At 52.3% G+C, this 27,747-nt stretch overlaps 1 protein-coding gene across 2 annotated transcripts in view; it reads right to left on the bottom strand.

Annotated features, from left to right (window-relative positions):
- FAM78B (family with sequence similarity 78 member B) overlaps positions 1 to 27,741 on the bottom strand; it is an 89,534-nt gene extending 61,793 nt beyond the window's left edge. For both annotated transcript variants that reach the window (XM_040460982.1, XM_040460983.1), the window contains exon 1: positions 27,431 to 27,741. In XM_040460982.1, the coding sequence (XP_040316916.1) occupies positions 27,431 to 27,693 (263 nt within the window). In that variant the 5' untranslated portion in view covers positions 27,694 to 27,741. The remainder of the gene's footprint in view (positions 1 to 27,430) is intronic.
- Between the last annotated feature and the right edge of the window lie 6 nt (positions 27,742 to 27,747).

Raw genomic sequence — 27,747 nt, 5'->3', positions numbered from 1 at the left:
CTGAGAAATCTTAAAGACAAAAAGAACTGTGGCCAGAAGGCAGAACACGGAGTCTGATTTCTGTTGGTTAGAAACATTTTCCAATGCAAATCTCATGCCCATTTAATTGGACTGGGTTTCACACAACTGCAGTCTGCTCCTTCCCTGCCGGCTGCTGGCGAGGGGCTCGCCCTCATAATCACCCTGGTTCGGAACCCCTGCCTCCTTCCCGTAAACATTATGATGTACTGGGCACTTACGTTACACCAGGAACCGGGCAAGACACTTCATGCCTCTCATTTTCTCCTTGCCACAATCCCACCAGCTCCACATCATTATCTCCATGCCACTGATGACAGATGGACTCAGCTGGTGACAGAGCCGCATCCAAACTCAGATTTGCCCAATCCCCACACACAGAGCTCTCCCCTGTGTTTCGCTCACTTCCTCTACTGGGGGTGGAAGAAAAGAAAGATACCAGGGTTTCCCCAACGTTGACCGGCTTTCCCGACACTGTCCCTACAATGTTCATTTCCTGTTAGAAGGGGGAAGCCCTCTACTCTACCTTTTCTGAAAAATAAGGCAAAGCAGCACCCCCCCCCCCCCCACCGCCCCTCCACGTTTTCATTTCAGGCACTCCCTGAATGAGCTTGCAGACTCTATTTATTTATTTATAGGTTCCTAGAACTTACCCACCAGGGGAGATTTCACCCAATTCCCTCTCTTTGCCACACAAAAAAACAAGGTAGGAGAGGTATAGGGACACCCCAGGGTCAGGCAAGGAGTTGGCAGGGGCAGGATTGGAGCTCAGGGGTTTCTCATTTTATGGTTGGGCTGTAGGACCCTCTACGTTTTCCAAATCATTTCAGAGAGTTATGAAGAAGTGGTCGACTGAAAGAGATCAGAACATCCAAAAAATAAAAATAACAGAGTTTCAGCTGGTTACACTGGCTTATAAAGAGTGGAGCATGAGAATTTAAAACCCCTTGGTAGGTCAGAGCAGCATTCACCCCATCTTACAAGGAACCCCTGACCTTGGTGTCCCAGAGGGTCATGGGAGAATACGGGAGACACATCTATAATGTTGACTTTCAGCATTTAGGAAATGTCCCCTAACTTCCATTTAATAACCCCATTTATATGTGTCATCCACGACTCTCTAAAAGTTCATTCCTGGAATCTATTTATAATTTCAGTCCATACTGTTTCTCGGAGTAATGATTTTTGCACATTTACTACCTACAGCGTAAAGTACTACTTTCTTTTATTTGGCCTAAAACTACTTTCTTTTATTTATAAAGCTCTCTGGCTCTGCTCAGCAGGGCAGGACGAGAAGCCATTAACATCTTTCACCTGAAGAATTATTTTTAAAGAAGCTAATTAAGTCTACAATGCAAACAGGTATATTACTATGCAAAAACATTAATTAGGCCAATTTTGAAGTTCCTACAAGTGCCCTGAAAAGAGTTCAGTTCACCAACAGTTTACCTTCTCCAGATGACTTCCAGGTGGAACCCACTTTAGTAGGAATTTTTTTTTTTAATGTTTATTTTTTGAGAGAGAGAGAGAGAGAGAGAGAGGGAGAGAGAGAGACAGTGGGTTAGCAGGGGAGGGACAGAGAGAGGGAGACACAGAATCCGAAGCAGGTTCCAGGCTCTGAGCTGTCGGCACAGAGCCTGACCTGGGGCTCGAACCCATGAACCACTAACCATGAGATCATGACCTGAGCCAAAGTCGAACACGTAACTGACTGAGCCATCCAGACGCCCCAGGAGGAATTTTCTTTAGACACCTGTGAGGACATGATTTATGTCTGCCCCAGAAGAAAAGTGGTAAAAGGGAGCTGAGGGGCAGGAATATATAATCTCTAACCACAGTGAAATAATCTATACCGGCAATGGAATCTTCAAAACATATTCTTTTGTTTTCAAAGCCCAAAATTCTGAGAGCAATTCCTTTCTGAACAAAGGGTATATTGGGAATGACTCCAATATCCAAGGCTGGGAGATGGGATAGCAGGGAACACCATGTTGATGAGGATTCGGGTTGCATTACCTGAATCTTCTTGATTACCATTTAGAATGAAAGCATCACCCCTTGTCTGGTTCACTATCAACAAGGGATAAGCTTTCACTGCTTTTCTTTTCAATCCAATAGTATGAGACATGCTGGGTGAGGATATTCTCCTTGAAGATTCAAAGAAAGGGCAGCCGGATGGCACCGTCTGCGTCTCCTTCTGTGGCCAGGTGAGGAAAGAGACGGAGAGGTACCCAAGCCAGAGAGAATTCCAAGTGGAACAATTTCCATCGTGGTCCCAGGGTTCTGGGTCATCAGCTCCCATGCAGGCCCAGACATAGCGCTTAACTCAATATAATGGCATCTGTCAAGTGGGGAGGGGAGGTTGGGGCCTAAATGAGTTTCTCCTTCCCCCAAATAGTCACATTCTGTGTGTATTCTGCCAAGATAGTGCAAAGGTTAATAATCCAAGGTATTTTAGAATTAGTACGGACCAAACCCATTTTCTAAAAGTTGGTTTTGATATATTAGGAAGAGATCTAGTCTCCCAAGACCACAGATATCCCCAGGGGTTCCTGCATTTGCAAGATGGAGCAGAAAAAGCGAAGAAACATGGCAAGCCTCAGCACTAAATCTTTTTTCAATGAGCCCCTTTGAGGGAGACTTGCCACTCACCAGTATTTTTAGGTAGGCTAAGTACAGTGTCTTAACCAAACTCTGCCAGTAATGTCTTGTCTGTGGGGACAGCTGAGAACTAGGCAAGGACACAGAGGATGGTAACAGAACAAGGCTGTAAGAATCCTAGTGCATGGAGCGAGTCAGAGATGTGATAAGAGTTCAATCTTCTACCAATGTCAGAATTCACAGCATGGCTTTTTCCAAGAAGCGCGAAGTGCTTTACAGATGACACGTTAATCTTCCCAGAGCCCCGGGTAATGGAAAGCCTGAGGCTTGAGGGGCAGGGTGTGGGGCTGGGGAAGCAGACTTCTCACTGTGTGCTGGTCCCCCGGGAGCGGATCAGTGACGTGGGGAACAAGACGGCCAGATCTGGACGCCTCGTCCTTCTGCCCAGACTGCTGCCTTCCTCTCTGCCAGTGTCACTGTGGACCATGACCCTTCCTTCCCTCCGTACAGCAGTATAGCTTCACCGATAAGCAATAATCCAAAATAAAAGACTCAAGAGTGCAGCTAAGAGAGTAAAGGGGCAACAGGAAGATTTGCCAAAAGAAAAAAAAAGCAATGAGCTCATGGAGTATGAGCTTCCCACTTTCTGTCCCAGGCCCGGGGCCACCTTGCCCATAATTGGGGCGGGGTGTCTGCTCCGGATCAAGAGGCCTGGTCCCTGCTCAGCCTCTTCATGGGAAAAGGGTTTAGATGCCTGGTGATGTGTTCAAGTTGCTGCCATGACCAAATACGAATAAGGCGCTACCCCGCATGTTAGTTCAGTGCCTGCCACAAAGCAGGTGCTCTGAGCGCGTGCTACGTGAATGCTCTTGTACGGCTTCCTACAGTTTCGAAAGGTGCTTCCTCCCCACCCCTCACGCCTCATAACTACTGCACAGTCTGCCATTACACTCTAGTTAAACATCAGGAAACTAAGGGAGGGAACAGACCAGAACCCAGATTTTCTCATTCTGTTACTCTTTCTAATGGTCTATAGAAAAGGAAGGTTCCAGGCTGACCTGGTGGAAAGTGCATGGGCTGGCAGGGAGGAGAATGGGTTTCTATGCCCAGCACGACTAGAAAGAACCTGGAGATCTAGTGGAGGGAAGGCAAGCAATTTCATTTTATGGGTGACTCCGATTTTCAGCATCAGCTGCTGGCTCCTGGGCCAGGAGGATCCTGGGGCTGCCCGGAGGTGGGGGGGGGGGGGGGGACGGACAGTGTGCTGTGATCGATTAGCCATGTCTGCCTCAAGCATGGAAAGGGCTAACGGGACCCCAATGTCACCTAATGGCCGTATTTTCTTTTTCTTTTCTTTTTTTAAAGTGCAGAGCCCAATGTGGGGCTTGAACTCACAACCCAGAGATCAAGGCCCGAGCTGAGATCAAGAGTAGGACCCTTAACCAACTGAGCCACCCAGATGCCCCTATTGCCTCCTTCTAGGACACCTATTTATTTTGTAGCTAATAAAGTGTATCAGAAAACTCATGTGTTCTACATGACACGGCTGGACAGCAGCAGAGATGGAATCTGAATCCAGGACTCTCACCTATAAGTCCAGTCCTTTTCTCACTACGTCATGCCATCCTGGGCCTAATACCAGGTCCAGCTCCATAAATATGGATGAATGAGTTCTCCACCCCGCCCCCCTCCCCACTCCTTTTCTTCACTTGTAGACTACAAGAGATAAATCCTGTTTTATCTATTTCACAGAATTACTGACTCAAATGAAAGGCCAGAATCCTAGCACTCTGAGCTCCTAGGCCCGTGCTCTTACTGCTGCACCATGATGCTATCAATAGACGTGAAAACACTGGAAGGCAGAGGCAGAGTAGCAAGATGGGAAGGGAGGAGTCTGGAGCCCTAGATTCAGCTTCAGTTGAATACGCTCCACACCTGCAGAGTGGGGGGTTAGGGAAGCAGACTTCTCGCGGTGTGCTGGTCCCTGAGAGCGGATCAGTGATGCGGGTAACAGGGACAGCCGTATCCAGATGCTCTCTCTCTATAGCCCCAGGTGCAGGAGCTCAGGAAGAATGGGAATGGGAAAAAGCCAAGGCTAACAGCGGCAGTCTCCAGCCCCCTGGGGGCAGCTGGTTCCAGGTATGTCGCAGAAGGGAGCATGTGGCCGGAGGTGGAAGCTGTGTTCTCTCGTATCCCTCATCCCCCGCATCCTGCTCTCCAGAGTGGCTGTCCCAGACCTCATCACTGCACATGAGCGATGTGACTGGAACCTGGGACACTGCAGCTCAGAAAAGATGATGGCAGTAGGGCCTGGGGGGGGGTGAGGCTGGGGGCACTGGGTCTCAATTAGGGGGGTCCCCTTTGTTTCCTACTTCTGCTCCCTCCTCGTCAAAGGCTCCATCCACACTTCCACTGCTCTTTCTCTCCATCCTCCTGACACCCTCATTGGTCCAACCACATTGTCCATCCTCCTCCATTGTCCATGTAGTCCTCTCTTCAGCCTCTACATCACAGCGACCTCAAGGAAAGACCTCTCTTCCTCTTGCCCTGCACACGTTCCAATACCAGTTTTTGGTGCCATCCATTAAATAGCTGCCGTATCCACCTCATCTCTTCTCGGGGAGTGGGAGTTGCCATAGAGTGGAGGTCATGATTTCGCGCAGAGGTGTCCAAATAAAGAGAGATAACTCATCTAAACTAGCCTGAGACTCACAGGATTGTAGGGCTAAAAGGAACTTGTAACAAGGTCATCTTGTCTAACCAGCCATAGAAGTCTTACAAGTATCCTTGAACACGAGGTCCTGCAGAGCTCCCAGGCAGCCCATTTTGGGGTTCCAAGAAGCTCCTACCCATCACGTTTATTTTTTTATTGTCTGCACTCACTAGAATGTAAATGACATCAGGGTGAGGCTTTTTTGTCTGTTTTTATTCATTACCGCATCCCTGTTGCCTAGAATAGCGCTTGGCATACGGCCGGTGCTCAATAAATATTTGTTGAATTAACTAATAATTGGTTTTGTTTCTAGCCTTTGGGGTCTTTCAAAAGAGTTGCAACTTCTTTGCCTTCTATATGACGGTGCCTCAAATAATTCAAGACAGCTATCATATCTTCTCCCTACCTAAGCACTTACAGTCCCATGAACATTACGGGAAGAATATCCAGACCCTTTGCCACCCTCAGGACATTCTCTGAATGTGTTCCAGAATCACAAAGCAAGAAGGACACCTGAAATTTTCCGAGCTAGCCCATGCTCTCATTTTACAGACCGCTCTCTGGTCTTCAGACACCAAAGCCCAGGCTGCCTCGCAAGCAAAAAGTAGCTGTGCTGGAGGGGCATGAAGGGTTTACAGCATTTACGCCCTCTTCATGTGGGGGCCGTGCTCCCCTAACAGTGAAGGTCAGGCCACTGAACAGGCGGAACACTCACACAGGGCTCACCTGTGGTGGTCCAACAAGTGCCTTCTGGAGGAAGGACATGTAAGACGCATGAAGATGGTCTCTGCCCTCGGGGTCTCTAGCGGGGCAGATAAGTCAACGCACAGTTACATCATAGCGAGTCAAACGGCTGATGGGGCAGGTGCCCCATCGTGAGCACACCAGTGGTTTGGGGACATGCAAATCTCTCCGGGTTTTACTCTGGTGATTGGGCAAGACATTCCTGTCTTTGAACATCCTAAGAGCGTTGAACAACTGAAGGAAGACAGTGGAGTATTTCTACCTGTACATCTTACGCATTATTTTGAACCCCCATTGAAGACAGATTTTCTTAAAGCTGTTGTAAGTGAGTGATTACTACGTGTTGGGAGCTGGGCCCACAACAGGTACTCAACAACCATTTGTTAGCCAAGTACATGCAGGATCTTCACAAAAACTCTACAAGTAAGCATGCTTATTCCCATCTTATAGAAGAGGTGGTGGCGATCTATTTTATTGGAGGTAATGAGAAGTATAGATCTACGTGGGGCCTGGCAAAGGGTGGTGACCAGGTGTTAGATGCACGGCCCATGAGAGCTGGCACTGCCTTTTGCATGCCCTGGTGGATGCAAGGCTGTGCATACCAAGCACAGTCTGCAAGTGACCTGGACTCTATAGGAAGGAGACCGCCCTGGGCTGGATTGTGTGGAGACCTGGGAGGAGGCGGGCTCTAGGGCCTGGGCAGGTCCTGCAGAGCTGTGGTCTCCCTGCACCCTGGCATGGCATGCTATCAGAGATCCTGGTTTCCTTGCCCTGGGCACAGATCCCCTGTGATCAGACTGGTCATAAGAGTGAGTGGCACGGTAGCAGCCCTGTCCTGGGGCATGTTGCCATGGAAGGGGATCGCTGCCTTGTAGAGATCTATACTGAGGTAGGTCACCAGGGGACACTGTGCAATGGAAAGTGATTGTTGGGGATGGGGGGGGGGGTGCAGTCAGACTACACCTTAAAGGAGGTTCTGGTGTCCTCAACAACTCAGGTCTATTGCCGTTGGGCTCTGCCCTCAGAAGTCCGCTTCCAACCTAGGATCTCCCAGATGCCCGATTCCTTTGAGCGACCTCTACCATCCAGGCCTGGGAAGACTGTGTCACTCAGGCCAAGGCACAGCACAGCAGGAGCCTTGAGCCCACAGAGAGGCACTTGGTGAGTGCTGGGCACATGGTCCTTCAAGGGACCTGGAGTCCAGCTGGGACAACATGGAGACTCTGTATCAGGATAGACCATAAATCAAAGAAATTGGCTTTGTTTGTGCTTTGAGGCATTATTACCATGGCTCTAGATTTGTGTATAATCTTGTTTATTTCCTCAACCAAATCACAAGTTCCCCAAGGGGGAAGGGTTGTGTTCTAAGTCTCTGACCCCACGCTTCTAACACATAGAAGGCATTCTAGGCCTATTATGGAACGATGGGTGGGCAACTGGCTGCATAAGGTGGGTTAGTCTTCAATCTACTGAGCCCCATGGGCCTAGAAGGCTGGATTGGCTGAAGGGTTAATTGGAAGGAGATGTGCCCCTACCTGGAGGCAGTGTGGCCGGCTCCAGGATTCAAACACGCAGAGCACATGGCCTCTCAGGCAAGGAGTCCAGTAAAGGACATAGTTTGATCAACAGTACAGGAGACCACAGAGCCTGGTGGCTCTGAACGCAGACTCTGGAGCCAGATCACTGGGTTCCACTCGTGGCTCTGAAGAGCTGTGTGGTCCTGAGCAAATCGTTTAATTCCTCTATGTCTCAATTTCCGCATGTACAGGTGGCCATAATAACAGTGCCCAGCTCACAGGACTGGTGTGAGAATTGAGTTAAGATGTATGAAATATTTCAGAACGTGTAAGTGCTGGCTATTAGTGTATGGTGGAGGCTGGGCAGTGGGAGGGAGGGAGACCTAATCCAGACTTGGCGTGGGGTGGATGCCGGGGGGCTCTCTGGGGAGACTCACAGGTGTATTACAGAAGGGAGGGGAACCCTGGCTGTGGGCGGCATGCAGGGTACTATGGCTCTGGCTGAGGCAGGTTAGATGGCCCGGGCTTCCCTGGCAGGGAGGACCAGGTCTCCGGACGTTGGCATTATTTGGTAAGGAGTTTCAATTTTATCTCGGAGGGCATGGAGAATCTTAGGAGGTTTTTAAGTAGAAGGGGTGAGATGATCAGATGTATACGTGGAGATGCAGAGGCTGCGTGGCAGAGGGAAGGGCGTGAAGACGGGGGCAGGGGGGCCAGCTGGGAGGCCACGGAGGCAGTGGCAGAGCTGAGAGGAGCTGAGGCTTGCACTAGGGGGCGGGGATGGAGAGAAGAGGGTGGGCAGATCTGAGAAGGTCAGGATGAGACACAGGACTGCTTCAACACCACCACCACCAATGCGTATGGAGCCCTTCACTGTGACTCAGGCTCTGTGCTGACCCCTCAGCATGGGCCATCTCTTTCAGTCCTTCCTCAAGCCCTCCAATCCCTGAGCAGGTGGGGTGGCAGGATGAGAGGGACTGGATGCCCTCAGGGGCTGAGGGACAGATGAGGCACAATCTGCTAACTTACCTTTGATGAGAATAAAGAAGGAAGGGGATTTTATGTGGGAGCAAGTAACGACGAGGCCAAAGAGCTGAGGAAAGGCAGCAAAGAAATCCTGAGCCCAAATTAGTGGGTCCAGCAACCAGGGTTCCCAAGGGATAAAGGGATCGGTGAGTGCCTACTCCTCATCATTCAGGAAACAAATGCCAAAACTCTAAATTGCCTGACGGTCTGTCAAATACGCGCACCTGCGTGTGTGTTTGGAGAGACAGAGACAGAGAGACAGAGAGAAGCGAGAGTGGGGAGAGGAAGGGGAAAGGTGGGAGATTATGCCTTCACAGACCCACACAGGCTCAGACATTTGGATGGGGGAAAGTGCGGCGTTGCTGCATAAGCGAACCCTCCTTATGAATGATCTCGATGTGGGTGTCATAGGAATGAAACCAACAGATGGCAATAAATTTGTAGGAAATGAAAGAGACGGATGTAAGTCCAGGATCACAAGAACCCTGAAACTGGTTCTATGCAAGGGAGGCATAGGAACATTAAATATTTCCTAAAGCATTAGCTCAATTCCAAAAGGTGGGAGGCAGGGATGGGGAGGAGGCGGCTGGCTGTCCTCACGATGAAGCAGGAAGCATCAGAGTGTAATGGGGAGGGCGGAGAGGGGAGCAGAGAGAGGTCTCCCATTCATCTCAAGCTGTACTGGCTCTTGACAGACAGGGAGTGGGTGGCTGTTTCTCTCTCCAACCTCAGCTTTTTTCTTCAGTAACAAGGTGTAAACTAACTTTCCTCAGGGCAGACTCTTCAGCTTCAAGGGGGAAAGAGTACATCAAAGGTAGCCCACAGGGGAAGGGGAGACCTGCCATTTCTTTGTGGAAGAAACCCCCACTCTCTTCTCCCCCTGGGACCTCACCTAGAGATTTCTCTAAGACACCATTCATCTTCCCACTAAAAACGCAACCCTCTCTTCCAAAGAAAGTCTTCCAAACTTTCTCCTGCCTATGGAAAGGAGACGTTTTGCATTTTTTTTTAAAAGCCTCAGATGGGGGTGGGTGGGAGGGGGGACCCAACACCACCTTCTAGGCTTGACTAACATTGAAATGTTAGACCCACATCAGACTTCTAGTGCTTTGATTCTCAAACTATGCCAAAAAAGACAGGTGGTAGGGCACCCGAAGGGGTTGAATCTGCTTTAGTCAAGGTAAAGGCTGTGCTCCCTGGGAGGCCCTGGGACAAAGAAGGTGATCTCTGCCTGATATCCACAGATTCAGGAGGCCCAAGGACTGTAGGAATCACCATTTCTGCCTCAGACTCTCATCTTTTCCATCAAGACTGGTTCCAGCATGTTCGTTTTTCCAAATCAGAGCTGCCTTCTCAGCATACAACCAAGGCAAGACTTTACATTTTGGAAGTGCTTGCACCTGTCTCGCTGCCCCTGCCCAACCTGTCTGAATGGCAAAAAATTGTCCCAGAGCGCATCTGGTGTCCTGCCTTCCAGGGCATCCTGGAGGTTGGCTCCAGATGCCATCATGGCATCAGCACTTTGCTTGGGTTTTCAAAGGGCAAGGAGGCTTTTCGATGGGTAAAGGTGGCAGGGGAGGGGGGCGGTTGCAGAAGGGGCCGCATCATACAGGACACCCACCTGCTTCTGGGTTTCCTGGGGAGAGTGAGGGATGGGTCAGATGTTTTCCCCAATTCCTTTTCTGCTGTTTTGTGACTTTAAGAGAGCCCAAAAGCATAACTTCAGCAAAAGTCAGCAAAATGCCCATCTTGGATCCGATCCGTATATTCTCAAAGATAAGCTCAACTCGGACACCAAGCAGAGCCCATCTATGCAAGTTTTCCAAATGAAAGGTGACTGGCTCTTCATGGTTAGCTGCCCATCAAGCTGATGCTCAGAACCCGGGGCCAGCAGGATGGCAAAGTGGACAAATCGTGGATCACGAGTTAGAAGAAGCTTGTTTAGTCCTCTGCCTGTGCCTTCTGGCCTTGGACATGTCACATAACTTCGCTGAGTCTTGCCTTCTTCATTTGCAGAAAAGAGATGATACCTTCTCTACCTTCCTTTTACGACCATTGCCAGGAGCAAAGGAAACGTTATGAACAGAAGCACTTTGTAAGTTTCTATTACCAAGATGAAGAATGGTTATTATTAACATGGCCTGGAGGTCCAGAAACTTCCCTGAGGACAATTCATGGGAATGTGCTGGGCCTTTAGTTCAATGGACTGATCTTTCAGAGTTACTGCCATGGCCATTTTGTTGAAAAGGCTTTCGGCCTCAAGGGCCAATTTCTACCTTCTCCATGCAGGGTTTTATGACATCTGGGACCACAAAGCATTATGTTTATTTAGGATCCTGTCCGAATCCCTTTTTGTACCTCTGAATTAAATTTATTGATTACAGGGTCAGAGGGTGGCACATTAAGCTGATGTTCAAATTCAGAACCCAGAAAGCCAATAGGATGGTAAAGTGGACAAATCGTGGGGAATGGGTCTCAGGGGACATCTCTGTCAACCTCTCGGTGCAGGTAAACAGCCCCCTGAGCATTAGCGTGCGTTTCACTTTGGCTTCTACTACCTGCCGTTATCCTGAGCTTTGTCTTGGATGCTCTGGGTCCTCTGCCTTCCTCAGTATCAGTGCTCAGGCTAGGTTGATGACTCTGTGATAATGACCTTGTAATCTTTCTTTGCAGGTCCCACCCCCAGCCAAGCACACACACACAAAGCCATCAGGATTCCTAGAAATCCTGAGTTTATAATCTAATCCAAGAGCTTTGAGCTCTGGGTCTGAGGTTCAGGAGACACCAAATCCAGGAGGAGAGGAGCAGAGAGAAATCTGTCCTGGGAGCGGTGGTCAGGAAGGAAAACAAGGAAAGCCAAGTAAGTGCAGCAATGGACATGGGGCAGGGGAGTGTGCTGACATGTAGAACAGGGACGTGCAGGAGGTGAGGATGGCCAGAAAAGTCCTCGAGGCTGCTGAAGGTAACAGCCGCCCTCTTTTGCTGGAACGCTGTGGTTCTGGAGGCTCAAAGCAGGCACGATGCCGGGATGACAACGCCCGGATGGAAGTCCTTCATGGCTGCTGTCCGCTCGTGCTAGACCTTCTCTGGGAATAGGGCCCCAAGGACGAGCAGGTCTGAACCCGTAAGGACACTTTAGGGAACAGGTATAATTCTGCCTGGAGAAAACGCAACTGACGGCGGTCTTTAGGCGGTCTCTACTGGCCTACCATGTTCTGCCGCCTCTGGGTGGGCCTCCCTACAAAGTTCACGGTGGACCCGGCACAGTACCGAGCACCCAAGTGCTTAATACCGGCTGGCTGATTTAGCTGGAGGAAGGGCTTTTACCCAGTGTTTCTGCACGGTATGAAAGATTTCCGATCCTAGTTCCCGGCATGTCCCCCGATAAAGCGCCTGTCCAGGCGAGGTCATTCCTGCAGACCGTTACTGCGTTACAGAGTGTGTTTCTCAGAGAAGTGATAAGCTTGTACAAAAAAATTAAACTCACTGAATTGTTATAAAAAACCCAGACATATTTTAAAATAAACTCAATCCTGGGGGGATCTCAGCTGGTCTGCCGCTTAGCTGTTGGTATGACCTTGGACAGTTCCCTTCACCTCCTTTCACATCTGTGTCGTTGCTTAACCTGCAAAGCAAAGCCGTCGGGTTGGGGGGCTCCATGGTCTTTTCGGGGTCTAAAGTTCCATTGCGTCCCTCTTTTCTGGCATCAGCTACCTAAAGGGAGCAATCAATCTGGAATCAGATGGCAAGCGTGGCCACTTCCTAACCGTGTAAACCTGCCAAATCGCTTAAGCTTCCCGAGCCTTGGTTTTCTCCAGCGTCATGTGGACAACACCACCACCTCAAAGAATGAATCAGAGCCTCAGCAGAAGTAACTACAGAAAGGCGCTTTTGTAAATGCGGAAGCTCCAGCCTCGCCTTTTGTCACCAGATTCGAGTTTTACGTGACTCTGACTACCTTGAGATCTGCACACCCCAGGGTAGCTCGACGCAGGGCGTCCCCACCCCCATCCCCACATGTGGAGAGAGTCAGCCCGAGGAGTGCCAGGGCAATGCCGGGCGTGTGTGTGTGTGTGTGTGTGTGTGTGCCCTCTCTGGGGTCCCTGGTTCTGCCTGACAAACAGCAGACAGCTTTGCCTCCCCGCCCCCTTCCTCCTCCTGTCGGTCCTTCTCGGAGCCATCTGGAAGAGAAGGAGGCAAACCAGCTCGCCACCTGGCAAAAGCCAAATGCCAGCGCAAAATGAGCCTCAGGGGTCAGCCCAGGGAAGAGGAGCGGGGAAATCTGGAGCCAACTCCTTCTGAGTCTCTGATGCTACAGAGAGACACGGAGGGTGGCTGTGCTCAGGTAGGGCCTCGAGGCTTCCTAGGAATGCAGCTCTCCTCTCCAGAACATCCTGGCTTGTCCAGGAAGAGCTGGGGCCCTGAGGTGTGCACGGATGGGGACAAATGCCATAGTCGTTGACCAGAGAGCACTGACAACAATGCAGAGAAACGGAGTCACCGAGACAACAGCACGCCTCAGTCGGCTGTGTCCAGTGCATGGCAGGGGTCTTCCCAGACCCCCCCTCCCCCCGCAATCCAAGACCCTCCCAGTGCCTTGGCTCCTCTCTCCACCCCCAATGGTGGGCTGCTGAGAAACCTCAGTTCTTTTTACCAAAGGGCCTCGCCTGGACAAGCAGCTTGCTCTGAAAGGTATTCCTTCCAACCAGAAAAGGTAGCCACAAAAAGCTTACTTCTTGCCTTACTTTTGCTTTACAGTTAAGGAACAGAAGAATCTAGTAAGGAAATCATAATGTAGTGAAATAAGTATCTTGGAAGACCCTCCGTTACAAATCTCTTATGGGATCCACAGTTGAGCTTGCAAAAACACGTTCCCCAGAGGTCAAAAATGAAGAGGAAGCGAAACCAAAGAAGCACGCAGGCTCAGCCCCAAAACGTATAAGGCAAACTCGAGAACCCTGCAGGAAGAGTGAAGAACACCCCGGCATGGAGAGAAATTTCAACAGACCTTCTCACTAACTAATAGATCAAGCAGATAAAGCTTGGCAAGAACACAGAACGTTTGCACAACGCAAGTAACAAGTTGGGCCGTATGGACATAAATAGTGACTAACCAGAAGTTGGATGGAGGGACCCAGAACCAACGTTCTGAGCTTGTACGGAAGTTGTCACCAAGGAGCTACAGGCCAGGGAGCTCCATCCCAGTTCCGTCCTGCGTCATGCATGCACGGATCAAAATGTTGACTGACAGGGGAGGCATCACAGAAGAAATTGAATCCTGGAGATTGGAAATGATTGGAGGGAGAGCCATAGCAGCTCAAGAGTTTGATGCTGGCCTATAAATAGTCTGTGTTCTTGGACTCTGGATATACTTAGCCCTTGACCCGTCCCCATGAAGGCAGCCACCATCTACCCACTTCTGTCTCTCTAGCTACTCCACTTCCATTTAACCAGAGAGGTTTCTAATGGAACATTTTTTTCAATGTCTTTGCTCTTTTGGAATAGCATGAAAACCCATTCCGAAATGTTTTTCCTTTTTTGTGGCAAGTCATAAATACGACCGTGAAACTCTAGATCCTAATTCTGATTGCCCAGACATTTCAAGAAGCACCAGATGCTGAGGGTAAATCTTAGAAAAACCACTCTCGGCATTCAAGTAAGGATGGATTTCTCCCCTGGAGCAAAGCTAAACACACCTATCTGCTGACCCAGAAGCATCTCTACTCTTCTTGGCTCAGTGGTGGCTGTTCGTCCAATTGTGGGGGTACCTGGCCTAGGACTCCTCCATCCTGAGTCTGTCGTCACCGACACAAGCCGCAGAAACCGTGGCGCCATGTGAGTAGAGAAAAAACCATCTGAAGCTCCAAGTGTTCACAAACAACCCCCAGCGGGGGCTGCTGTGCCCAGGTGCCCCGACTTCAAGTCCTGGATGCACGCCACCCTTCAGCCATGTGGCTAAAAGAGAATTGGCTGCTTAATGGAAAGGTATGCACAGATCTGGAGGTTAAAGGCTGACAGATAGTTTCCGTGAAAACCTTACCAGGTAGACAGAGCCACCTCTCCCCCCTTCCATGCTACGCCAAGGGCCTGGGAGTTCCTGCAGGAGAAAGGGGCCCTTTTGGCTCCAAATCTGCACAGTGACCCCTTTCAGGCAAACTTCAGGTCCAACCTTTTGTCTAATTATGCAATAATTCCACCTCTGAAAAGTCTTTTCAATAGTGATTAAGGGACCCCACAGGTACACCCAGGTGGTGAGATTCCCTGTGGGACTCGGGCTCGGAAAAGGTGACCTCTCTCAGAGACACCTGAGAGAAGATGAGACAGTGGCCGGAGCAGGAGGATGCCACCTTGGCCGCAGAGGGGCCACCTCGGGGTTCCCGGCCCCAACCCTCCCTTGTCTCTGGCACCCCTTAGTTGGGGCCACTCAGCTCAGCTACCTGACCAGAGACTGTTACCCTAGGGGCTTTTCATCAAAGAAGACCAAGGGTAGCTGTTCTTGGCTTTGGGGCGAGAGTGAGATCAGCACCAGCCCTGCCCGGGTCTCCCAAGTTCACACCCAGCAGGCAGGGCAGGACAGAAGGTCAAGGGTTTGCCCGGCCTTGCTGGGCAGGAACCAGGCTGACTGTGGCTTCCCTGGGCCCCATCCACACCTCATCAACTGTCCTCTTTCCCACATCTTAGGGTCTGCTCTTGACACCCAGGCCTTTCTGATGGCCACCAAGAGGACAAGGGCAGTGAACCATGTTCTCAAACTTCTTTCATACCCTATCCCTCTGGTACAGACTTCTGTGAGTGGACCGGCCCCCTCCCAGCCCCACCCACTCTGGGGATGTCCCCAGTCCTCTGGTCTTGTCTGAGTTTCAGCTGCCTTGCCAGTCTTCCAGAACTCTAGTTTGGTTGCCCCTTTCAGTCCCAAACGATTTTCCTTATAAAGAACTTTCCGTGGGGGCACCTGGGTGGCTCAGTCGGTTAAGCGTCCAATTCTTGATTATGGCTCGGGTCATGATCTCACGGTTCGTGAGTTCAATCCTCACATGAGGCTCTGCACTGACAGAGCAGGATCTGCATGGGATTATTCTCTGTCTCTGCCCCTCCTGTGCTCTCTCTCTCTCTCTCTCTAACTAAATAAACTTAAAAAAAATAAAGCTCTTTCCACGGCTTTTGAAACCCTCTCCGCCCCCACCACGAGACGATGGTAGCCCAGTGCAGGTTTAGAAGGTATGAGGAGGACAAGGTGGCTCACGGGCTTTTGGGGCAAAGGACAGCATTGCTCCTCCGGTCAGGACCCCCTCTACATTTCTCCCTCCCACCTCAGATGGAAAGAGGGAGCCCGACAGGGAGGACCCAGGAGGACACGGGGCTGGGGCAGGCATCTGGCTAAGGCCCAGCAGCTTGACAGAGTAAGAGAGACTGACCCGAGATAAAGCAGAGGGCCAGAAACCAGGCAGGGAAATGTCGACACGGACTCAAGAGATGCTGCACGTGATGGACAGGGACTTGAAAAGGCCCCGCGGGCCAAGGGGGACACTGCCGAGGGGCCCAACTAGGCCAGGAGATCTGAAGGAGCGTCCTCCTCCAGGGAGGAGGTAGGACCTCCAGGGAGGTCCAGAGGTAGGTTCTAGTGCCAAGTTTTGAGAGGGAGGCCCAGGCTGGAACAGGACCGTGTAAGAGGGGAACAGACCACGTGACATTGCTCTGACTTTCTAGTCATCACGACTGACGGGCAGCCTGGAGTGGTACAAAGACACAGTTTTGGAGTCACCAGATGGGCAGAAGTGACAGGCTGCTGAGAGGCACACACGGCCCCCTCTGCAGTCCTTCTTCTAGACCCTCCTTAAATCCCACAACGGGCAAGCGGTGCGTTGGCCCTGACCGGCTCATTTCTGTTCCTGTCCCCCCCTCCCTTCTTTACAGTGAGCAGACAGCCCACTTCGATCATGCCCCCTGCTAAAGTGTCTCAAGTTAACAAAAAATAAGACCCCCTCCCCCCCCCCCAAAAATGGAGAGAAACCCAACTAAAAGCCACAACAGAAACAGAGTCTCCAGGCTGCTAGGATATCCCTCTCAGACTCTCCCCATCTGTTCTGCTCCACGGGGGCCTCCCAGCTGAGCCCTGCTATCAGGGGAGGGCCCCCGGCCCCTCACAATCTGTCATCCTTGACACCACTTGGATCTTGTTTCTTCTGGAGCTGCCAGGGACCCTGAAGCCACCCTGCCTGTGTGTGGGCAGCGAGCCAGGGGGCCCACGTACAGCATCAGCACCTGGGTGGGAGGTGGGAGGGGAGTACGAAGTGGGGGAGAGGGATTCTGGGCTGCTGGGCACCCAGGCAGAATCCCAATTTCTCCATACATCCCTCCTCCCGCCCCTCCACACCCCCCCCCATGGGCTGCCAAACCCTCCCATTTCCTGCCATCTGTGATGCGCCTCTCTAGGGAGACCCTCTCCTTTCTTGCTTGCTAATCACTGTCTGTGGACGCTGGGAATAGGCTGGTCTCTCTGTTCCTGGCAGCTGTGTAGACATCCTTTGGGCTGATCCGAGCTCCCCTCTGTGCTGCCGAGGGCCGGGTTCTTCCTGTCCTCTGTGTGGCTTCCTCTCTTGGGCGGGTGGCCATCTCTGTCCAGAAACCTGGACCTTGAGCAAACGGCGTGCAGGGTGGTGGGGGGCAGGGATGAAAAAAATCAGACGTGGTGACCCAATTACTACTTTACAGACTAGGGCTGCGGGGAGTCGGAAGGACGTGGGTCTGAGGCCTGGTGGTGCCACTCACTGGCTGTGTCACAGCCCTTCTCTGGGCTTTGGTGTCCCTGTCTGTAAGATGAGCAGGTGGGCAAGATGAGCTCCCATGCTGCCCTAACACTCTGTGACTCACAGATGATTCTGCTGACCCACTACCTGCCTTTTTCTGGGTGTTTCTCTCTAGACTCTGCTGTGACTGGTAGCCGGAAGGGTAAAAAACACTGACTCGGGTGCCAAGAGGGTCCCCTGGGTCCGACCCCAAGACCCCGGTCTCATTAACGTCATGTCACGACCAGCTGAGCAAACCAGCTGGGAGGCGAGGAGGCCGGTGATTTCCAATTTGATTAAACCCTTTGTTCCCCGGGTCTGCTCAGTAAGGACAAAAGCAAGCACTCAGGCATCTCCTGAACACCCTATATTTCCTCGTTTGTTCATTCATTCACTCAACCCTTAATGAGGCTTGTAACCTCACAGAGTCTCTGGAAATATGGCTTCCAATCCTGGCTCTGTCTCTGATTAGCTGGGCAATGCCAGGCAAGTTACTCAACCCCTTCAGGCCTCAGTTTCTTCATCTCTACTATGGGGAAAGGAACGGCCCTACTTCGCAGACGGGCACATGAGGCATTTAGCACTAGACGCATGTTCAACAAATGGCTGACTATCATTGAGTAAGCTGCTTATGGCCTCAAGGGCAGACAGACAACAGAATAGGCCAATACCCACCCCTTCATTGAAGTGCACGTGTGGCCCAGCATAAGACAGCCTCCCCAGCATCAGAGGTCACGAAGAAATCTTGGGAGTGTGGGTTTAGTTTTATGGCACAAATTTATTTTTAATGTTTGTCCGTTTATTTATTTAGAGGCAGAGTGTGAGCAGGGGAGGGGCACAGAGAGGAGGAGACACAGAATCTGAAGCAGGCTCCCAGCTCCGAGCTGTCAGCACAGAGCCCGACGCGGGGCTCAAACCCACGAACTGCAAGGTCGTGACCTGAGCCGAGGTCGGACGCTTAACCGATTGAGCCACCTAGGCGCCCCACAAATTTCTTATCTTTCTTAAAAATTGGGAAGCTTATTCAGGAAGGTTTGAAACAGATTCTCCATTATTTGAGTCACTGGAAAAAAAGAAAAATTTGGTCTTGGATTGAGTCAGCCGTAGGTGGAGGCCACCCCCTGGGGTTGGAGGCTCAGCGGGGGGCTCTCAGTAGGAGGACAAGAGGGTGGCACCCTGCTCCCCCACAACCAGCCCATCTAAGTCCCCTTCATGCCTTTCAGTCCCCACATACCCCAGCCCCTGACGCCGGCCCCCTACTCCCATTTCTAGAGCAAAGCAACATCTCATTGGCCCGTTTCTGGCCGTTTCCAATTTGCCAAAGCCTGTCGAGGGCACCCCTCATGCCCAGAAGCCCCGATTTCCTCAGCCCGCCTGCCTCTTCAAGATGCCGCAGGGCCTGCTGAGCGAGGATGCTGACCGGTTTATCGCTTCCCATTAGCCAGACCTCTGACAGCCTCGGAGCGCCCGGGCCTGATGCGGGCCCAATGCCAGCTTGGAAAGGTCAGGCCCCAAGAGAGGAGGCCAGCCAGAGGCTTTCTGAGGCAGGCCTGTCACAGAGACCCCGCTGGGGTGCCATCAGACGCCAAGGTCTTATTTATTTCAGTTTAATCTGACAGCCCGAAAATTTCTCTTTGCTTTTGCTGAATGCATTTCGATGTTCCTCTCTGCTCCTCTCTGGTCTTCACAGGCCACAAATGCTGACTGACCCAGGGGTGCTCAGTGTGTGCGGCTCTCAGGATGACCTCTCTTGTCCCCGGCTCCTGTCCAGGGCTGGCTGACTGTGCACTTGGCACACAAAGGCTCTAGGGCAGGAGTTGGGAGGCCTGGGCACCAGGCCTGACCCAACCAGTGCCTGCCAGGGTGACCTTGAGCACACTTCGTAGTCTCTTTCTTCGGGCCTCTGCTTACTCATCTAAAATGGGAATAACGGTTGTCCTCAACGTGTCTGTGATCATTGTCAGGGTGCCTGTGTGAAGTCTCCTTTGTATAGAGACAGGATCTGTCTATATGGAAAGAACCAAGTACATGAATGACAGCGGACACACCAGCCGTCATCTGGGTGCAAATCACTTCAGGTATTGGTCCTCATCTGCCCGCCCAGGGCTGGAAAGTCCGCAGCTCCCTCCTGAGCTGGAACAGCATGGGCTGGGAAAGGAGTGACAGTGCCAGGAGTATGTCCTCTGAGCCGACGCACAAGCCCAGGGTCCTTCCACCACCACAAGTGATCTGCCTTCTGTTCTTGATTGTCCATCCAGACAGCAACTGTCTGGAGAGTCTGAGGGACAAACAGACTCTGAAGTCCAGCTAACTGAGGGGTCTGGGTGACTGTCATGCTGCCCATGAGGGCTGACACGGGCCCCTCAAGGAAGCTCCTGGAGGAGGCATGGGCCTAAAACCTGCAGCCCAGACTGGCCGGCGTGGGGTTCCTGTGAGGCAAGGAGGCGTCCCCTTGTTCCCAGGGAACGAGATTCTGGGCGAGGACAGAGCTGGTTCCCTGCCTTCTCTGCACCCCTCGCCCCCAAAGACCCTGCTAACGTCTGCCCTCAGCGGGAGCTCTGAGACGCCCACATCCGTGACCTCAGGGCAACTTTCTCCGTTTCCCGAGGAGTGAGGAAATAAGACAGATCTGAGCAGACACTACAACTAGGTCCGCTTCAGAAAGGACCAGCGAACCGTCGGGGGACAGCAATATTCCACAGAGCGAGTTCAGAGCGCCTCCTTCCTAGGAGTTAAGGCCGTGGACCAGACACAGTGATGGGCTGATGGCAGCCCCAGCCAGGCCTCCTGGCAGGGCCGCTTGCCCCTGAGGCCCTGGGCCCGCTACTGACCCTCCCGGCCACAGAAGCACCCCCCTGGCTGCTGAGATTCCCGGAGGCCGTGTGTAGAAAGCACTCGGCGCAGAGACCTTCCGTGTCATCTTGTCCCCTGCCTTCGTGGCCCTTCGGTAGCAGCATCTCCCAGACTCAGGAGGCTTTCCCTGATGGGAATGGTTCTCCCACCTCAACACACTGGCCCCTCCGTCTACAACCCTCGGCAAAACCTCCAGGGCGCCTCAGTGACAGGGGAGGGCCGGCGAGAAAGACGGGCAGCTTGTGCAGGACTGTCGGTGTGGGCACTTCTCTGTGGTTGCCGTGCGGGCCCTGAGCCCTGCCAGGGACCCCGGCCCTCCACGGGCCCTGCCTCTCTGGGAGTGCTCACCAGAATGCTCTGTTACGGCGAACTGGACATCATTTCTTTTCTCATGATAGCCATTTATGAATCGCGGCCACTTCCTGCGGCCTGTTCAGCGTGAACACGTCAGAAAGGGCAGCCCTCTGTTATCTGTGACCCAAGTGGCTGAACAAGAAGGGAGCTACAGAATCACCTACTTGGGGCCTTTGGCAACACTGCGCCTCTCCTCAAGGAGCGCTGAGGGAGAAGCGAGGCCCTAGGCCGCAGCAGCGGCCAGCCTTCTCTCTTTCTTTCTCTCTCTCTTTTTTTTTTTCAACGTTTATTTATTTTTGGGACAGAGAGAGACAGAGCATGAACGGGAGAGGGTCAGAGAGAGAGGGAGACTCAGAATCGGAAACAGGCTCCAGGCTCTGAGCCATCAGCCCAGAGCCCGACGCGGGGCTCGAACTCACGGACCGCGAGATCGTGACCTGGCTGAAGTCGGACTCTTAACCGATTGCGCCACCCAGGCGCCCGTCTCTCTCTCTCTTTTAAAGTTTGCTTATTTATTTTGAGAGAGAGAGAGAGAGTGAGTGCGGGAGGGGTAGAGAGGACCCCAATGTGGGGCTCAAACTCACGAACTGTGAGATCATGACCTGAGCTGAAACCAAGAGACGGGTGCTTCACCGACTGAGCCACCCAGACGCCCCTTCTCTCTTAACCTGGAACATGAAGGGTCTGCAGACCGGGCCCCAAAGACAGCATCTGCCTCTGCTGCCCCGTGCAAGGTCACTGACACCCTGCCATCCCGTCCACCCAGTGCCCGGTTGTATTTTAGCATCCTGGGTTCCACCAGCCACGTTTTAACTCCCTTTCGAACCCTCTTCCTGAAATCTCCTCTGGTTCCTCCCACTCCCTCCAGCCCCGGGGTTGTGCTTTATCTCCAGTGAGCTTAGTGCTTCCTGATAAAGCCTGCTAATCTGCTGCAGCTCCCTTTCTCCCAGATGGGGAAGATTAGAGGCAAAGGGTTAGGCCACCGCCCCCTCCAAGGGCACTCAGGACTCTAAGAAGGGAAGTGCATCCTGTTTCCCATCTGATGCTCTAGACTGGGAGTCCCCAACATTTCCGGTGGGGAGCAGCTCCAGCTACTTCCATATCATGCCCCCCCACCCCCATCCAGTGATGAAACAGGAATGGGGGATGGTTGTTGGTGCAATGGCCTGGGGACTTATCAGATGCCCAAAGGAGGCACCTCTACGACCAGTGAGAGCCACCCGCAAAGCCATACTGCACACGCAGGCAGCACGCAGCTGTGAACAAGAAGGGGTGTGCTAGCTTTGGGGGACATGACGCTAAAGTACCCAGGTCCTGAGAGTCAGGCCACGAGTCAGCGATGCAGGTGACATGCTATGACAAGGTCTCTATGCTACCTCTCCTCGGGCAGGCCCTGGATGCCACTTTATCACAGGTGACAGGAAAGCGAGGCTTCCGCGTTTGCTGAGCGTGACTCGTGGTGCACAGATTACTGCACAGAGACAGAGGAAGCGACAGACAGAAGCCCTGCTCTGAGACGCAGTGGATCTGCTGGGGCAAAGGCAGGACGAAATGACACAAAAGCAAAATGGCATTAAACCGTGTCCGTGCTAAGTGACGGCGCGTATGTCTAGGGTTCAAGAGCTTGGTAGGGTTAGCCTTGGGTTTACTATGAACAGCTGACTTTGAAGAGAGACAGGATTTGTTGAAGGTGACATAGCCTCACTGAGGTCAGAAAAAAATGGCTCATTTATTTTTTTCAAATGTTTATGGAGTATCTGCTAGGACCTGTGCACTCTTCACCGAAGAGAATGGATACAGTATCTGCTTTCATGAGGCAGTAGAAGGGTCAGGTGTTAGGTAAGTATACAATTACATTCTCGTTAACTGTAACAAGTAAAAGAATAGTGTCTCAAAGAGACCAGAAGAACCTGAATTTAAACTGTGAAATCAGAGTGGCTTCTGAGGAGGTACCAGCTTAGACGTGACTGAGAAGTAGGAATCTTCTAGAGAAGGGTGAGCAAGCAGAGGACGTCAGACACAGAGCAGCGCAGGCAAAGTTCTGAATTGGGGTGAAGCTGGGTTTTTTGAAGAAATGGAAACAGGCCAACACGGCTTGAGGACAGACATTCAGAGACCAGGGAAGAGGCTGTCCCTTGAATTTGGATACAAATTCAAACTGTATTCCGACTGCAATGAATTTATCAGTAAAAAAGTTTAAGCAGGAAAGCGGTAACACTTACGTTTCAAAAGTATCACTTGGCTCCTGGGTGGGGAAGAGACTGGAGGTGGGGGGTGGGGACAAGAATGAAGGTGGCAAGTTTGTCTAGAAATCCTCTGTTGGAGCAGATGATAGTTGACAGTGACCTGTCCTATGAGGGTATGCATGGATGCAGATAGGTGCCCGGATTACAGAGCCATCTCGGAGATGGGACCAGCAGGGTTTGATGATGGACCGGACACGTGGGAGGGTATCTAGGGTGACACACGGATGTTTCAGCCTGAGCAGCTCAGGGGCTGGTCTTTACCATGATGGGGGAAAGACTGTGGAGGTGCAGATTTGGGGAGGAGGGAGCTATAGTGGCAATCAAGAGTTCTGGTTTGGGGGTGCCTGGGTGGCTCAGCTGGTTGAGCGCCCAACTCTAGATACCGGCTCAGGTCGTGATCTCGCCATTATGGGATCGAGACCCACGTTGGGCTCTGTGCTGCGTGTGGAGCCTGCTTGAGAGTCTCTGTCTCCCTCTCTCAAAAGAAATAAACATTAAAAAAAAAAAAAAAAGAGTTCCAGTTTGGAGCCATTCAATTTGAGATGTCTTTGAGACAGCTGAGTGGAAACTACATAGACACACACACCTGTACCACAGGTGACTGCATATCACACAGAGGCTGCCGTTGGGATGGATAAAATTACCAGGGAGAGGATCAGATGAGTAACGTCCTGATGAACGGTACTTCGAGGTAAGACAGAGAAACAGCTAGAAAAACGGCATAAAGCTAAAAGATGCGGGTGATTCAAGATGGAGGAAGCTGTCGTTGCTGAAAAAGCAAGTGTCTCTCAACGATGTCTCCTGGATTGGTCACACGGACGTCACAAACTGAGCAAGAAGGATTCTGCGATGGATAGAAACCAGCTTGGGTCGAAATGAACAGAAGACCAAGGTGGGTTAGTGGAGTCAGATTCTCATTAACATTGGCTCTGAAGGAAGAGTAGAGTAGAGAGACAGGCAGGAGTGAGCTACGATCTCCTAAAAAAGTTTCACCCGGGCTGACCAGAGCTCCCTTACAGCTCGGAAGATGCCTCCCATGGGGCTCCGAGAGAGTGGGGAGGGCTGCTGCTGGCTCTCGCCCCGCACTCCGGCTTCACCTCGTCCGTCCTTGACACATGAACCCCATTCTTTGTTCAAACCTCACTCAGGAAACCTCTTGGGTGCCGCACTCTAGCATTCAAAGCTGTTCCATCACAAAGATTTTTGTGTCCCTCTTGAAAAGCTCCCACATGGTCTGAAGGAGGTGGGAAGAGCCTCCCAACACTCTGTCTTGGCTCCAATGACCTGACCTCAACCTTCTCTTCCGGGTCACACTGTTCTAGGCCTTCCCGGACAGACCCCAGCCTGCTTTCGGACCTCATCTCCCACTGCTCTCCTACCTGACAGCTCCCCTTCCCCCAGCCTACTTATGTCCCCTTAGAACAACTTCTTTTTTCCTGACTCCATGTATTTGCTGTTCGTCCCCCTTAAGAATTAGCCCCCCCCACCCCCCCAGGTGAACCTGATCCATTCCTCACACTCACATCCAGCTCGTCCTTCTGCCTCCAGAACACGCTGCCTGCTTTCCCAACCCCGTCTCCAGCATTTCTCCGACACCCTGGGGAACACTCCTTCCTCCTGAGGAACAGTGAAGTTGCCTGCTGGTCCTTTGCTTTCTTTGCTGGCGCCCTTACCTGGGAGGCGCTTGGTAAATATTTGTTTACTGATGGGACGACTGAGAAAAGCCAGAGGCCTTTCATCCCCAAAAGAGGAAGGCTTGCAGCTGTCTCCCCAGGGCTGCATCGGCAGCATTCACCAGGGCCCAGGAGACATAAATAGGGGACATAAGTATTCCCCAGCCTGGGTTCTATGTGGTCGTGGGAGGACATTCCAAGTTACATGAGTTCAAGTTCAAACGATGCTCTGGCCATCAGTATCATCAACGATTTCAAATGCTCCTTCAGAAACTAACTCCTTCCTGGAAATGTTGAAACCCTAAACCACAAAAGCCCATGTTTGCTTTTTAAGCCTGTCACTAGAAGTTTCTTGCCATTTTCAGTTGTGGATTTCCTCTGGCAGTCCCTTTTATAATGTCGAAAAGGCAGCTTTCTAAGCTAAACCCTCTGATCATATCATGCTTCATGGAACAACAGCATTGCACAGGGTGAAAATTCAGCCTGCGGTGTTCTCCACTCCCCCCGCCCCCAACTCAAGACACTGGCTAAAGCAGATAACTAATAGGCTGTGATGACATTCATGCAACATGAGGTCCCATTAAAAAGTTTGCACTGGCTAAGTTTTCAGGTCATAAACATTTTGTGGAGATCGGTTCAATCAAATCTGGGCTCCAAAGGTCGCAATTGCTGCGACCACGAAGACAGGTAGACCCTGGGCACAGATCTACAATAACAGGCTTCATGATTTCTTGGGGACACTCCTGCTCCCCTGCAGCAAGATGACCACCAAGAATCTTAAAATACTGATAGTGGCAGTTTAAAAGCAAAACTTTTCCCCAAGCCCCAAAGGCAAGAATTCGGTCAGGTAAGGTCGGGGAATATGTGTCCCTCAGACCCAACCCCAGCTCATCTCCATCACAGTTGGTTCCGTGGTGGGCACACCCTCCCACTGATCCAAGGAAGTTCAACTACTATGTCTGTTTATAGCTCAACTTGACTCTTCCTGAGGCAGAATATATTTTCTTTTATGGAAAGAAATTATGTGTTTGTTGGCTTTTGATATACTGATTCACGAGAGATATGAGCAACAGAGAGGTTTGGCTGTGCGGTCTGGGGAAAAGTGAGGCTGTTTTTGTTCAGTCCCTCCCAGCCTCCTCTACAGAGGCCCCAGACTGCAATGACTGCCCCCTGCCCCGACCCCCGCCAAGGAGCACACTGCCATCAGAGCCGGGCCAGGGAGACAAAAGGGAAAGCCTCTGCTTGGTCTGGGGCTTGCTCTGTCTGCCTTTGCTGGAAACAGTTTCTACAAAAGCCACTTTAAGAGACCCGTGTGTTCAGATATAATCATCCTTTTGAGGGTGTGTCTGGTTTTAAACGGCATGATCCACCTAAAATAATATGGCCCCCACCCCCATTTCTTACATCCAGCTGTCTTCCAGAAAGATAAGAACACACACTGAGCAGAGGCATTACAGGAAGAAACTAGGCTCTCACCCATCATCACTAGCAATGAGCTCTCTCCAGCAATGAGATCCCGTGCTTAAAGGGAAAAGTTCAAACTCTTTGAGGCGAAGGTGAGGGGAACAAAACGACCTGTCAAAATTTCTTTTAGCACCCACGACTAGTGTTAATTTACATGCTCTCGGAATGCAAGAAAAAGCCTGCCAACTACCACTGAAAGGATAGTTTGACCTTTCGAAATAGAAACACGCTCGCCCCATATCAACATTCAGGAGAGGAACCTTGGAAGTTCTAGAGTCTTCGGGTGATAAATGGCACGAGGCCGAATTTCCAGGAAAGGGTTTCTCTACAGCCTGCAGGTAGGGTGCTCTGGACCAACACCGCAACACAGGTAGAAGGCAGGCCCCCAAACCGTTAGCCGCTGCAGCCGCCCACTGCTCAGACTCTGCTCCTGCAAGGGAGCTGGCAGGGAGGTTGAGAAAACCGAGTAACTAAAAAGTCTTGGACGCGAGGGCCCGCAGCCTGCGCTGCTGGGGCAGGCTGTGGGCTCCTGGCCGCGGTCGCGGCGTCGCCGCGGCGCTGGGTCTCCCCGCAGTCGCCCAGCCCCGCGCGCACCGAGCGGCGCTGCTGAAGGAAGTTGGAGAGCTCCCAGCTAGCCGGCAGGATTCGCCGGTGGGCGCCGGGGAATCCCTTCCAGCGCCGCAGTTTGTGAGTGGAGTAAGTAAGGACCCTGGACAGCCAAGGGACCTGCGCTTCGCAGGAGCACAGGGAAAACACCGAGCCACGCCAGCCCCAGGCTGCTCGCACAAGGTGCTCCTCACCGCCGCACACCTCGTCCAGAGGGCGCCGAGCCGTAGAGGCGGCTCGGCCGGGTCTGCGGCTCCGAATCTTAACGCCGGCAGGCTCCCCGGCCTGGGGCACAAGGTTTCAAACCCAACGGTCGAGGGAACCAAGGGCAGAACCAGCGAGTCCCGCTCGGACGCCCGGGACCTTCTCCTCCAAGCCCGTTCGGGCTTTTCCAAAGGACGCGCGGCACAGCCCGTGCGCCCCCGGCACTCCACTCCGCTCCTCTCTCCACAGGTCCCCCCAAACTCTTCCCGGGAAGCGCCCACCAAGCCCAGACGGCGCCCCGAAACTCCCAGGGCACTCGCCAGCCACCCCGACGCCCGTCTCTCGAACCCTCCTCGTCGTGTTCTCGCCGCCCCGCACCGTCCTCCTCGCGTTCACGGAGAGTCAGAAGCAAACCACCACAAAATGCCTTCGCGAGGAGCCTCCCTACACCCGCCCTGTCACTGAAACAAAAGCGCAGGGAGGAGGGAGGTGGAAGAGGAGGCGGGAGGAAGGTTTAGAAAGAGGATGGGGAGAGCGCTAACAAGGAGCTGAGCGGGAGGGTCGGGGTGGGGAGGAGAGACGGGGCCAGGGACCCGGCTCCGGCACCGCGCCGCCGGTCGCTTACATGCCCAGGTCGCTGTAGGTGTTGAAGAACTCCATCTGGTTGCACGCCTGGATCCAGCCCACCACCCAGGTCTCGTGGCGGGGGATGGGGGGCATGACCACGCGGGCCGAGGCTTTGAAGTAGGGGGTCTTGTAGCGCAGGACGATGGGCGAGGTCTCCTCGATGCGCGTGGGGCACTGGTCGATGGTGGCGCACACATCGTACACCACGATGTTCTCGCGCCGGATCCGCGCCTTGCAGGTGATGCTTTGGATACAGCCCATCCTGCCGCCCGGCGCCGGCGCGGCGCGGCGTGGGGCAGCGCGGGGGCCCGCGCG

Source organism: Herpailurus yagouaroundi, unplaced genomic scaffold (genome assembly GCF_014898765.1).
Source record: "Herpailurus yagouaroundi ecotype Mexico unplaced genomic scaffold, PumYag 253, whole genome shotgun sequence".
NCBI lineage: Eukaryota > Metazoa > Chordata > Mammalia > Carnivora > Felidae > Herpailurus > Herpailurus yagouaroundi.
The sequence above is the reverse complement of the archived record's forward strand: the minus strand, read 5'-3'. Positions and strand labels throughout refer to the sequence as shown.